Genomic DNA, 14,519 nt, shown 5'->3' on the forward strand with positions numbered 1-14,519 from the left:
TGTGCATATGATTTCCATACAATAAAAGAGAAAAAACAAACAGGGCTTCAGCTCAAAAACTGTGATAGGGAAGGGACAAAACTTGAAGAGGAAAAAGAACCATGGACATCTCTGGGCCAGTTTCTTCCTTTCTAAAGTGGAGATGGCACACACAAATAGAACGTTAAAGTGTCCAGAATGGGGGTGCAGGGCAAAGTCAGGCAGTATGATAACCAGTAGGAGTCATATATTAAGGAGGATATTGGGAAGGGATGGAAAATACAGAAAATAATAGCAAGGAAAGTTAAGGTACATTTTCTGTAAAATCTGAGATTAGACCTAGCAAACATTACACTAAGTGAAGAAAGCCAATCACATATCAGAAGGTTCCATTTAGAGGCAAATCCATAGAGAGATAAAAAAGATTAGTGGTGGCCTAGGGCTGGAGGTAGGAGCGGGGATGACCGGGGAGTAAAGGCTGAGGCATTTCTTTTTCAGTGATGAAAATGTCTTACAGTGGATGGTGGTGATGGTCACACACCTCTGCAGATACACTAAATGTCACTGAACTGTAAGGTTTAAGTGGGTGAACTGTATGGTACATGAATTAAATCTCAATAAAGCCTCTTGAAAAATCTGAGACTGGAAAAACCCCCTTGGTAAAAATAATTTGAAGTGTCTTGAAGATTCCGCTAAAGAATCCTTGCATCCAGTGTGAATTTTGGTTTGGTGTTCCTTTTGCCTTTGCCACATCTTCATCTAATTGGGTTATTTCTCACGTATGCATTTGTCAGGCATGTCTTCTAAGGAGCTGAAAATGTGTACATTTTGGTGAATGAATGACTTTTGGGTTTCAACATTAAAGCTGTAGGTTTTAAGCAGATACATCAGTGTTTAGAAAAACATTAGAATGATTTTATTCCTCACATCTCTGATGCCTTTTCTTCAGGCATCTCCCCCTTTTTCATGCAAAGATTAAGCCTTTGGAAGTAGGAAGATAGTTAGGAGGGGAGGCATGATTTTCTAGGATTGGGCTTATTTTTCCTTTCATCTCCCAATTTCTGCTTTTACTGATTCTTCTCAGATAAAAGTCCTTAAATGCCTATAAATTCTATTTTACAACATTCCTGCTGCAACCACTTGCCTGCATTTCATATATTGTATTAGCCATTTTCCCCTCTGAACCCAAAAAATATTTTGAATCTCACCATTTATTCTAACCGTCTGTTTATGATAGCATGGCTAGAGATGAAGCAATGATCAAGGAATGAGTAGAAAATATCTCCTTTTGTTCTTTTAATCTGAGCTCAATCTTCACAAGCAGACCTTTACACACTTTCATAAGTGGCGTACCTAAGAATTAAACTCGTTTTTTGAGGAAACTGAAAGCTTCAGACAGAGTTTTCTCTCTCCCTCACCTTATACATATACAATCCTAACTTTCCTCTCACACATCCGTTGCAGTGTAAATCTATCCCTCTAACTCTGTAATAATGGATTGCAAAGAAAAGTTTTACCAAACAGTATCACAGGGTCCCAACTGAAGCACACAGGCAGGCAGTTGATGAGGCAGGGAAATCCAATAGTTAGTGAAAAATGAAGGAGGGAAGCCAAGCCACAAGACCCGACAGGGTTTTTTTTTTTATCTTTCCCCAAATCTGCTGCACCTGACATGAAAGGAAGCAAAAAATTGAGGCAATTAGACGCATAATTCAAGAGAAAAGCCAGTGTTTTCCTCCATGTGTTGCAAAACCAGTTTTGCCAACCCAAGTGATCTAGACAACAGTCTTTAGAGAAGTTTGCCTCACAAATGTGGGACAATCACATTACGAGTGATTAACCTTCACAGCCATTTACAAAAGGAGGGAAGAGGCTCTTAATAATATTGTATTCACGGGATTTTCTAATGACATCTCTCCCTTAGGAGAAATCTCAGAAGAAATTCGTGACAAAATGACTCAGTAAAATGAAGACTTAAAGGTAGAAGAGTAACCAGATGAGAAGAAACAAAGAAAGAGTGTGTAAAGCCCTTGGAAATGAAAAATGACCTTGCTAGCTCTTAACAGCTGCTGTAATGAAGAACTTGGACTACCTCAGACTAGGTGGGGAAAGAGACCCAGAGAAGCAATGCCATTCCACTACGCCACTCTCTATCTGACCCAGCTCAAGTTTGTAGGTTTTTAAAATAGACTTATCTATCTATCTATCTATCTATCTATCTATCTATCTATCTATCTATCTATTTATTTTTAGATTATTTGAGAGAGAATGTGAGAGAGAGAGGAAGTGAGCAAGTGAGAAAGAGCATGAGCTGGGAGGCGGGGAGCAAGAGAGGCAGAGGGAGAAGCAGGCTCCCCACTGAGCAGGGAGTCAGATGTAAGGCTTCATCCTAGGACCTGTGGATCATGACCTGAGCTGAAGGCAGATGCTTAACTGACTTAGCCACCAGGTGCCCCAAACAGATGTTTTAGAGCAATTTTAGGTCCCTGGCAAAATTGAGTTTCCATATGCGCCCTGCCCCCACACCTGCAGAGGCTCCCCCAGTCTCAACATCCCCACCAGAGTGGTGCATCTGTTACAATTGATGAACCTACGCTGACACGTCATTAGCGGCCAGGGTCCAGGGTTTACTTTAGGGTTCACTCTTGGTATTGGACATTTCATGGGTTTGCACAAATGCAAAATGACATGTGTCCGCCATTGTTCGGAGGAGGTTCACTGCCTTAAAGATCCCGCGCTCTGCCCATTCATTCTCCCACCCCGTTAAGCAGCTTTAGGTTTAATAGATGAATTCAATGTCAAGAGGAGATCAGAGCTTCAATCATTGGTACATCTATTCTCTGAGAAAGGCTGGCTATGGGTGGAGAAGCCCTCGGCTCTGTGTGTGCTTGTGTGAGTGCATGTCAACGAGTATGTGAAAAGAAGTACTTTTGAGCCAGGAATGGGAACATTAAGGACTAAGGGGGGCTATGGAGATCTGATTCTTCTGCCTCTCCACCCCCTAGCCCTGTGGCCTAAAGTACTGAAGATCTCTGAAGAGTGACCTACCACCTCAAAGTCCCAGCTTCTTTACCTACAAAATGGGATACGATCTGTATGAGCATAGAGACATAGGAAGGAGATGGTTATATAAACAGTATAGCATGCCATGGTTCCCCTTTGCCTAGGAAATGGGTAAATAAGAAGAAAAAAACTTGGGATATGAAATCTTTAAGATTTTATTTACTTATGAGACACACACACACACACACACACACAGAGGCAGAGATACAGGCAGAGGGAGAAGCAGGCTCCATGCAGGGAGCCCGACGTGGGACTCGATCCCGGGTCTCCAGGATCATGCCCTGGGCCGAAGGCAGGCGCTAAACCGCTGAGCCACCTGGGCTGCCCTGGGATATGAAATCTTAAGGATACAAATAGGTGCACTCAAAGTGAAATTAATGAACGCCTCTGGATTTGGGTGTCACATCAAGATCTGTGCCTATTCTGAGAGACGAAGTTTTTGGCATAAACAGGCAGATAGCAGAGTATCACCCTGCGGATGAACAGCCGCTGGTCTCCTACCGCTAACTGAAGACACTTCTGTGCTTTGCTCATTCGAATACAATTGTTCATTAGGCAGCATTTAACTATAATCATGTACTGCTCACAATATTTCACACCATTATTTCTTTAATAATGTGTATTCTTTCTTTGGAGTTAAAAATGTCAGTTATTGACACTTAAAACTGAAGAGGCAAGAGGAGGGTTAGCTGAAGCCCTCAGCAGGGGGCTGTATGCATAGTCTCTAACTCTGCATCTGAGATCTGCACCAGGGCGCCTGCAATCAATGTTTCCCTTCTTTTCAGCATGACACTTTGTACCTGCACAGGGCAGTTCCCATGAGCTAACTGCGCCTTGTTATTTTGGCAGGACTCAGGGAGAGATGATTGCCAGCTTTAGTCATCGGGTGACATCGCAATGCTCCTCTCTCAGACTCCCCTTTACAAAGCTCTCCTGCCAGGTGCCCGGGGACAATTTCACCTCCACCACTGCCACCCTGAACTCCCACGTAATAGCTTCTAATTGCCTGCCTTTCAAAGAAGTGGACCTCTTGGTGGCTGACGCTAGTTGTACTATTTGTTCTTACGTCTGGAGTTAGCTAAAAGGGTCCAGAATCCTGCAGGATTATTAGTCTCATTTTGTTTACTTGCTCTTGGTCTTGGCCCAGATGTGCTTAAGGAAAACCTGGCTCAATTTTCTCCTATATTTGAGAACACCTGAGGGTGAATTAGTGAGGATGACAGCTGTTTTCTCTCTGTGCCCCTGCAAAGATGTTGTTCCTTTGAAAGGGATGTCACTCATAAAATGCTAAGGTTTGTTAATTCCAGGTGGTGGAGATGCACCTGTTTGACGCATTGTTCTTCATCCTCCTTTGTATTTTGTATTTTAAAAAGAGATTTTATTTATTTATTTGGGAGAGAGAGAGAGAGTGAGAGCCAGGGGAGGAGAAGAGAGAGAGAGAGGGAGAAGCAAACTCCACAATGAGCGTGGACCCTGATGTGGAGCTGGATCCCACGATCCTGAGATTGTGACCAGAGCGAACTCAAGAGTCAGACCTTTAACCGACTGAGCCACCCAGGCATCCCCTCTGTATTTTTTAAAATACAGAATTAAAATTAAAAAGTTGGGTGAAACAACTCTTGCTCTTTTGCATCTTTATGTCCTCAGTGACCTAGTGGAATGGAGCAGCTGCTGGATTGACACAGGTCCTCTGCAGAACATGGATTCTAATTTGTATTTCAACCCAAGTTCACTGCAAGGATCAGTACAATTTAAAATAATAGAATCTGGTCATGTAACTCTTTTTATGCACGGAGTTGGATTTTCCCTCCAAATTAATCCTGTACCAGCAGTGGACGGGCTGAAAACACAGGCACCAAGCAGTTAGCTCACTTCCATCTGGCACGGCCATGTGAACACTTCGGTTGGCTTGCTTTTTTAATGAAGTGATTTTTAATGAAGCAAGCTGTGAATTTAATAGATACCTTAAAACAGCTTCTTTGTAACTAAGCTTTAAGTAACGATGCAACTGCCAAATTAGCCACCAAAACCAAGAGGGAAATTCAAGACGGAACAACTGTGGGATTGGAGGATTTCAGGACTCAGGTCATCAGGGATGTCATCTCACCTGCTGGCACCAAAGTTGGTGCCACAAGCCCATGTGCAGGCTGGTTCCCTGTCCAGAGTCCTTGGCAGAGGTGAAGGAAATGTCTGAGAGGTCGCTCACAAAACACTAAGGTTTGTTAATTCTAGGTGGTGGAGATGCACCTGTTCAACCACTCAACACCAAAGGTGGCTGCAGGTACAAGGTATCTGAACTGCTGTCGTTCTGAGCCTGTCCATGTGGGTACACCATCTCTTCGTGGCTCATTTGCCTTGTGATTGTGAACCAAACATTTCAGTTAACTTACAACGTGGAAAAATAGGAGGGAGATGCTTAGGTTCAGTCTATACTCCCCTGAAAGAGAGATGCTGGTAGAAAAAAAAACATGCTCATAGTATCAGAGAACTCTTAAAGGTGGGATAAATCACTCAATTTTGCAATCTCAAATGTAAATGGCAAGCAGATACTGCAAGAGCATGAAGAGGGCTGATAGGTCTAAGCAGGAGGCGGGGCCTGGATAAACTGGAAATGTTTATCCTCCCCAGAGGCATTCAAATTTCCTTTAAAAAAAAAAAATACTGTTGATCTAAAAAGCACACCTGCGCGCACAAGTGAGCAAGCTAGTTTGTGAGCTCCGCTCTACGTGACTGGTGAAGGGGCAAATGCATAAACGGGAGAAATGGCTCGTCCAGGTTCTCACTGGAGGCCATGGGCTGCCAAGAGTTGTGATGTTAAACCCGGCTTGGCAAAGACACTCGCAGGGATTTCACTCAGTGGCGGCAGGGGATGCTCCCCACAACTTACACACAAGGGTCAACACGCTCCCCACGCTCCCCTCGCTCACCTTTCCTGCTCCAAGTCCTTGCTCTGCTTTGTGAGGCCTTAGCCTCGCCTACAGCAGCAGGACCGAGTGTCGCCTCAGGTGTGGGGGGGGGCACCAGGAAGCCCGGGGCCAGGGCCGGAGGAACCTGAGCTCACCCGCCTCGAGCTCAGGTGGTGGCACTCAGCCTGAGAGTGAGAAGTGGGAACTCCTGGTGGGTTCCGCCAAAGCTCTCCCCTCTTGCTTTGCAGATGCCAGGGTATGACCTTGTCATTCCGGGACAGGAGCCGGAATAGGAGGAAAAGCTGCAGAGCAGTGCCTGAGACTTTCTTACTTCTTTCTCACCGAGGGAGTCTGGCCTAACATAACCACAGTAAGCCTATGTCTTCATCTACTGAATGTTTAATATGAGCTTTTCTCCCCAAGACAATGGTGTAGTGTTTATATAGCACTTGGATTCCTAACAAGCTTGGGAGAGGCTAGCTGGGCTAGAATCTTTCTGATTTGGCCCCATCTGCCCAAATCCTAGCCACACTTTCCTAAATTGGGCCAGCGGTTTCCTTCTGAGTCCTGGAGGGCATGTTTTCCCCTCACTGCTCACAGTGCACACTGGGCTGCAATCCCCTGTCCTTCCGTAAAACCTGGTTGAGGACCAGTGAACAAGTGGGAATCAGGCTCAGTCAAAATCTTCTGGTGTGCTGTGTGGCTCAAAGCTGTGTCACCTGTGTCTCTTATGTAAGACCTTGTCCAGCTGTGTCTGAGTTGAGCCATAAGGCAGGCCACGGTGTTGTCACTTTCTCTGACTTATAGGCCAAATGTATGATATAAAGTTTGCAATTGGGGGGAGGGAAGTTCTTCAGTCATGCATTTACTTAATAAGGAGATGCTTCTGGATTGCCTATCACATGCTGTGATCATGGTCTGAGCTACCCTCCTTCCTAGGCTGTGCTCATGAAGTGGAGGGAAAAGGGGGAGCTTGCTTGTCTTCCTCTGAGGAATGGAATAGGCGGTACACATGCCTGGGAAGCTCCCCGAATCCGTTGATGTCCTCTGTGGTATCATTCCCTAATTACCCCAATGCTACAAGTGTTTGCTGATAGGGATTTGAATGCTTTGAAACCAAAGCTCTCGTTTTTACTTAAATGGATATATTAAAAATCAAAACCAAACCAAACCCACTATAATAAGAGCCAAGCAACGTCACCACCTAAGCCTGGTACATACTTATTAAGAGGGTTTGAGGGAAGTCTTAAATCTATTAAATAGCAAATGCCAAGGTATAAAGTGGTTTCTCCATAGCAGTTCAGCTCGCTTCCTGCTGTGTAGCTGGAGATTACACTGAATCCAGGGCACACCTTAGAAACCCTTTCCTCTAGTGACTTAAAAAAAAAAAAATACCATAAATAAAAAGTTTGGGGAAAAAGAACTCTCTTAATTCTCCTCTCCCCTAGCTTTACATACCGTTATTCTGAGTAACTGATATGTGTGAAAACATTCTCAGTTTCAATTTAGCTAAGCCTCTGAGTCACAGAGAACAGCTTTTAAATTGTTCATACAATTCTTATCAATCAGCTGGATCCGAGGAAAGGAGCTAGGAATATGAAAACCTAATCACTCCCTCTGTGAAAAATCACCATGTCTCCCTGATCAGAGGGAGAGCAGATCCTAGGAAGCCTTTTTTCTCCAGATTTGCACCATTTCCTGGCTGTTTCATTTTAATCAAGACGTTACTGAGCTGATCTATTACTTCATAAGTCTCCCGGCAAGGGTGGGTGTTACTGGTACATGTCTTAGGAAAGCCGAGTGCCGGATCCTCCCATCAGTGGACTCATGTTGCAAGCATGCTGTTTGCACATAATAAGGTGGGCTTCCTTGGCCAACTGCTCCATCAGATACGTAAGCACCACGGTAGGCAGGAGTCAAGGCACACATTTTTGGGAAGCACATCATGGTACTTTTATTGGCTTCCTGTTTTTTTCCCTTTGTTATGAAAGAATGGTATCAGGGTTCAATTTACAGAGAGAGAGAGAGAGTGAGAGATATGAGGAAAACTGAAAATGAGCAGAAATAAGCCCATAAAACCACCCAGGCTGGTCATTCAGCAAATCCTCCTCTGGTTAGTGGATGTCTACTTACTGCATTCTATCAGGTCATTATTCTTGGGGATAATTTATCTGACAAATTGCCACTGGGTAAATTTTCCATCATCAACGAAAAATACGTAGCCTTCAGAAGGGAGAAGTGCTTGTTGTGGAGGTGTGAAACGTGTGTGTGTTTTATCTGCTTTGCTTTTCTTTCTTTCTTTCTTTCTTTCTTTCTTTCTTTCTTTCTTTCTTTCTTTCTTTCTTTCTTTCTCTCTCTCTCTCTCTCTCTCTCTCTCTTTCTTTCTTTCTTTCGCTACATACAGTTTGAATGCTTCTCTTTCAAGCTTTGCTTGATTGCCACAGACCTTAAGAGATTTACATAAACTGGACTAGAAGAAATTCACCAGTGTCTGAATAAACCAGATGATCACAGGGTAGCTCTCTTGGGTTGAAACTAGCTCTTGTTATACTGGCTTACTTAGCAGCAAAAAATAAAAGTAAAATGAAATATAATAAAATAAGGATATAAAATTGACAATGAATTGACCAGAGGAGACTAAATGATTTAGTCTACCCATGAAGGTAGGTAGATTAGTAGATAAGCACACACAAAATCATCTTATTGAGGTATAAATGACATATCGTAGAATGTGTTCATTTCAAGTGTGAAATGTATTTTTTGAAAGCATTTTTGGAGACCAAGGATATCATGGAGAGCTTCTAGCTCACTCCCCACTCCTTCGACCCCCTAAATCACAGCTCTGAGAAACTGAGCTGTGTCACACAGATGAGCACTGTTTAAGTGGGGGAGATGATGTCTGGGTTGGAGATGCTAATATAAACCAGTCCATTGATTTGGCCACTCTGAGTGGAAACTCGTAGACAAAAACCCTAGGTTTTTGATCTGTTCAAAGTGAACATCGAGCTGTAGAGAATGCAGGAAAGGAAGGGATGGGGCACTATTTTCTGAACAGCGTCGATCAGGAGGATGAGGGTTTATGTTGAATTAAGGACTGGGGGAATTTCCTGAGGGTGGGAATTGGCGCTATGACTGTGATTCTGACCAATGTTAACACCTGGGTGCTGACAAATAATGTTTATAAATGACTTTTTCAACCACTTCCTCTAACAAACAAGAAGCTGTTATTATCACATTGATTTTGAAATTCAATGTTAGAGAATTTTCTAGCTTTAATGAGAAGGCAGATCCAACTGGTAAATACAGTAATGATTAAAGCAATTGAAAGAGTGCAAATGAGAAATAAAGTAACAATACTCCCAATGCTTAACCTAAATAGGCGGGTTTTGCTGATTTTCCAAAAAAGATGCATGGTTACCTTGAGATAAAAATATGAAGCAAAGCTCAGTGTGAATAAACCTGCCCTTTGGTAAGAGAGGAAAAGTCAATTAGTAATGTCATTTGTTGAAAAATCTGCCTGCACCTGGTTCTCATTTGTCCTCCAGCTGAGAAACCAAAGACAACTTCTTTTTATTGCTTGTGGTCAAACAGCAAGTTCATTTCGCCATGGGATGATCAAACGGCCAGCCTCCCCCGGCTTGAGAAGGTTTGCCTTTCACTTTCAACTTGTTCAATCATCATTAACTCTGAAAAATGTCACATTCCATTTGTGCAATGAAAATTTCACCACCGGTGACCGTTTGGGTGAAGTTTTTGTAGGCAAGGCCTTAAATCTTACAGAGTACCTCACACATTCTCAAGGTCATTTGCCTCGATTCCTTGTGTAATGACAGCTGCCTAAGATCCCAGAATCTGTGGCCAAACAGAGGCAACTTTGAAGAAACTCTGTGTGTGGGTACATGTTTCCCTCTCTGAGATGGAAGGGGTTCACCAGGTGATTTGACACAGGTGAGTTAGCTGAGTAAAACCGAGATGTGTGCATGTGAGCACACGTGTGTGTACACATACAACCTTCTTTGTTGTGTACACACACACACACACACTAGGATTTTTAACAAGTGCCAGTAAAGATCACTGGATTGTAGCCCTTTTGAAGCAGAGTTTTTTTTTTTTTTTAATTTATTCTGGGAAGCTAGCTAGCTTCCCTGGAGATGGTGCAATATCAACTTGGGGAGGTTCCAGAAATTTCTAGAAAGGAGAAATAAGCTTCTTTTTAACTTTTGCCTTTGGACTTGAGAAATCTTCACCTCCCTTGTTTATTATTTAATTATACCCTCTGCTCCCACTTCTGCAGAGAAGTTCTGAAATGTAAATTCCAGGGAATGTGGCATGGGGCCAGATTCCCAATGGGAATTTCTGAAAGTGGATGTCAAGCAGCAAGACCGTTTCATGGAGAGGTCACTTGATCCAGAGTCCTAAAGCATAGGGTATATTGAGGCAAGTCAAATAAATTTTGTGCCATTTGGCAAATAAGTCATAGCTAAAACAGGCCCCAGTTTATAGGTCCTGATTAAACTTTCAAGGTCAAACACAAGAGCAGGTGTATGCAGAGCTCTCCAGAGCTGTAAGTGCTGAGGTGCTAACATCCTGTTTTAAATAGTTTCTAAGAAGCGTGTCTTGATTTCTGGCTCTAGTTTAATGCCAGAGTTTTGCTGGATCAGCTGCTGAAAGAAGAAGGTTATCAGCGGGTCTGGATTAGAGGCCCATAATCTTGGTCTCAGTCTCTTTCAATTAGCTCTGGCTCATAATATATTAAAATATTTATTGTTGCTAACCTCCAATTTTTAATTGACTAGTAGAAATTGAGGGTAGGAGAGAGAGCAAAATAGCCTACTGATATTTTCCGCTGCTTATAGCTAATACAGGACCAGACTCTTGGTCTAAAGTAGAAATGTGTGGTTTCTAAAATGTGAAAGAGTGTCCTGCCATTTTAATGGCTGGGTTGAAATGCCTGCCTTTTAAGAAAAGAGATTCCAGTGCTAGGTTATTAGCTGAAATAATGCTTGTGTATAATTTCCTAAGAGACATTTTTTTTTTTAACTCAAACACTTGGGTATGTACTTGGTATTCTAAGTGCTTTAGAAATCTTACCTCATTTAAGCTTCATAGTAATTTCAAGAGGTAAAGTTATTTACCTAAGGTCCTGGAACTCTTCAAATCCCAGAAGTCTGAGTCAGCATCATTATACTATGCACCTATATTTTTTCATACCTCTCAGAATATGCAACCCAAATGCCCATTTATCCGTCACTTCAAATTGGGCAGATGGTATCCAAAGACAAAGTGTTGGATCTGTGTATTCCACTTCACAGGGATGGAAAAAGAGAGAAGAGCTCTGTAAACTTCCCCTTTCTCCTCCACACTGGCTTCCCCTTTCTTCATGGAGATCACCTTTCTCTCCTGTTGGCTCCAGAGCGAGCATGTGAGCTGCTTCTGTCTGTGTCATACACACACACTCACACATTGCTCCCTCTGTGCTTCACTGAGCTGCACAAGGGTTTGTGATTTGGGCATAAAAGCAGACATCATTTGCTCATTAGAGCTAAGTTTTCAGGACGTGCCCCAATTACTGACCTCCACTAACGGCCTGGGTTTGCGCTCGACTGCAAACCTGAAGTGGCAGAGTTCACAGTAGCTGGTGTTTGAGGATGACAGCCAGTGTTCCAGGCAGCTCCGATGAATTGTCCCCAAGGTCCCTGTGCATTCACAAGGAGAGAGCAAGTCCTCTTGGCTGCTGCCCTCGTGGCAGATCCTGCACATCGGCCGGTCATTGAAGGGGCTGCAAGAAAAGGAGAGGCATCTGCCAGTCACCAGGCTGGAAACCATCACCATGAGGACAGCCCTCTGGCTCCACGTCCTTCAGACCTCCCCCAGTGGCAGCCACTCAAATGGACACCTGCTTTAAAACCCTAGATGTCCACTGTGTATGTGGCAGTGGGGGTCAGTGCCAGGGACCTTGGGCTTCTCCTTTTGCCAATATAAAGAAGTAGGGGGTGGCCCACGGCTGAAAGTGGGTGAAAGCAATCAGCTTATTATGTTATTTTTGTCTTGGTTATGGGTATTGTTCAAACTACCCACCAGAAAATCAGAACTATCCCTCACCATTAAAAATGGAAATTGTTTTGTATATCAACTGCAGTTTCTAGGCCAGTTGTGTCTTTTTGAATCAAGCTAGGACACTTTCAAATACTTAGAGGTTCTTCTCATTTCTCCTTTCATAAAGGTGGGAGGATGAGGGGAGGCAAGTTAACTGGCAGCCAACTCTCAAGCCATCACACACAACTGCTGTCTGAGCCAGAGCACTGAGCTGAGTGGCCGATGATCCTTCGAGTTTCCCAAGGATGCTCTCTGGGATGCTAAGGATATCAAGCCAAATGCAAGTAATAAGTATTACTTCATTGGCCTTGATGAAGGCACATGTCATAGTGGTTCATGAGGAAGGCTATGAAGTTCCACAGCCTGGCTTGAACCCCAGCTCTGCTGGCTACCAGTTGGCTAACTTGGTGCAAGTAACATCATCTCTCTATACTTTAGTTTCCTCCTCTCTAAAACAGGTGCAAAGAATGGTGCCTTCCTCATATGTGACATGAGGATGAGAAAAGCTTGTCCAAATCAGAAGCCTGGTATAGGGACCAGCATGTGGTAAATGTGTAGTTAATGGTAACTATTTCCAGTCGCGGGAAAACTCAGGTCAGGGAAAAATCAAATGATGTACCACTCATCAGGGAAGTTCGTGGCCAATGAAGAGCTCAAACTAAGACACTTCAGCTCCCAGTGCATACTGTGTCTTATGAGAGGACAATTCCTTTCTGAACTACATCTTATATTGCTTCCCATTTTGTCCTTTATTGGGCATTTGGTTTCATTTTTTTGAAGATTTTATTTATTTCCTCATGAGAGACACACGAGAGAGAGGCAGAGACACAGGCAGAAGAAGGGGCAGGCTCCCTCTGCCCACGTGGCCTGGGCATTTGGTTTTAAACTATGTTATCACTGTGTGTGCCCATCTGAGGACTAGCCTCTCTACCTGCCCTCACCTGACCTGGACCCATCACTCTCTTTGACATCATCTACATGGGCCAAATGGAAACAGTCATGGAAGCACTGTCATCCCCTAAGGGTCTTTGTGGGATGATCCTAGAAATGAATGAAGGCTGAAAGGGGATCAAAAGGGGAAAAGACTACCTACTTGCCCAGGTATAGAATTCATTTAGGCCCAGGGCTGCAAGAAGAAAGTTTAAGGATCTGACTTTTTTTTCTTTGACTATTCCTAGCTCCTTCATACCCACTGAGCCAAATGCACGTGAAAGTCTAAAATCATCTGGTTTACATGACCACGTGATAGGAGAACGTGTGAAAACACCTGATATGTGTGCACACACACACACGCACACACACACTGGCTCACAGTTCTAAGTCATTTTAACTCTGTAGTCTGTTCTTCCTGATTAAACAAAATGTATGAAGTCCGCCAGGGTGATGGTTGCACACACAGTTATCTGTCTCATGTCACATATGAGCAATGATGCCCATAGCCTTGTCATATTCTGAGTCCTAACTAATTGTTAAAAGCTTTTCGAGAGATGGAAAAATATAGATGGACTTTTTTCCTACTTTATCCCTTAGTGATAGTTGCAGAAATGGACAGCAGAAGGTACATGGGCAGTGTTTACAAGACACACAAAGGTGTGAGTCTGTGTCTGGCGGCTGCCACGTCCAGGCTGGGGCAACAGAAAATGCTGTGGTGCTACCAGCAGTCTGGCCGCAGGTGGGCCTGTATCTCTACTGGAGGGCTTGGTTGAGTTGCTCAGACCAAGATAAGTGGTCACTGTGTGGGTGACTGGCCCAAAGTTTTAGGGTGAGAGGTGTCATTGCTGCTATGAGAGGACAGGTCCAGTGCCTATAGCCATTTCACATTAATCGATCAAAGTTCCCCTACCTATCCTGAACAGAAAGGTGGAGAAGTCAAGGAACATGTATTGGCTGGGCAGCCTGTGGCTTTCAATCTGCCATCGGACAGCAACAGCACAAGAGGAGACCTCCAGGGACAAAGTACCTGCCTGGATAAGCCATCTCTGGGCTGCTCAGAACCTTTGGCCTTGCTTTGGTTCCTCATTCAGGGGAGGTGAGCTGTGGTGGTTTGAACAAAAGTACCTCCTAAGGCAGGGTATGTCCTCAAGGATCAGGAGTGGGGGTGGGAGGCACAGAGGAGGAGTCAACAGAAGAGGCCCCCAGAGTGGGGACGTGCCAGAGAAGAGACTCATCCAGGAAGGAGCCCTGCATGGCGCTCCCATCAGGTGGTGCTGATTGGTACCAGCACCAGGAATGCCACTTCAGAAGTTTTGCCCACAAGTCCAGTCACTTTGGCTTTGTTTCCTGAAATCAGGTGCCTCCTTCTTTCCATGCTATCAGAGGGCTACCTTTGTCAACACCCGGCGACAAGAGTGTAATTACCATAGCAATGTCAAAATAACAAAGGTAAAGAAAGCGACCCTGTGTCTTGTGGGATCTTTCCCCGCCTGGCTCTCTGCCAGCGTGACTTGAAGTAGAAAACTCAACAACATGAATGGT

At 43.9% G+C, this 14,519-nt stretch overlaps 1 protein-coding gene across 1 annotated transcript in view; it reads right to left on the reverse strand.

Moving 5' to 3' along the window:
* Nucleotides 1-14,519, reverse strand: part of MARCHF3 (membrane associated ring-CH-type finger 3) — a 137,180-nt gene that overhangs the window by 19,956 nt on the left and 102,705 nt on the right. The window contains exon 3 of the mRNA XM_025433182.3: nucleotides 11,523-11,727. Within this exon, the coding sequence (XP_025288967.3) occupies nucleotides 11,523-11,727 (205 nt within the window). The remainder of the gene's footprint in view (nucleotides 1-11,522; nucleotides 11,728-14,519) is intronic.

This window comes from Canis lupus, chromosome 11 (genome assembly GCF_003254725.2).
Source record: "Canis lupus dingo isolate Sandy chromosome 11, ASM325472v2, whole genome shotgun sequence".
Classification (NCBI taxonomy): Eukaryota; Metazoa; Chordata; class Mammalia; order Carnivora; family Canidae; genus Canis; species Canis lupus.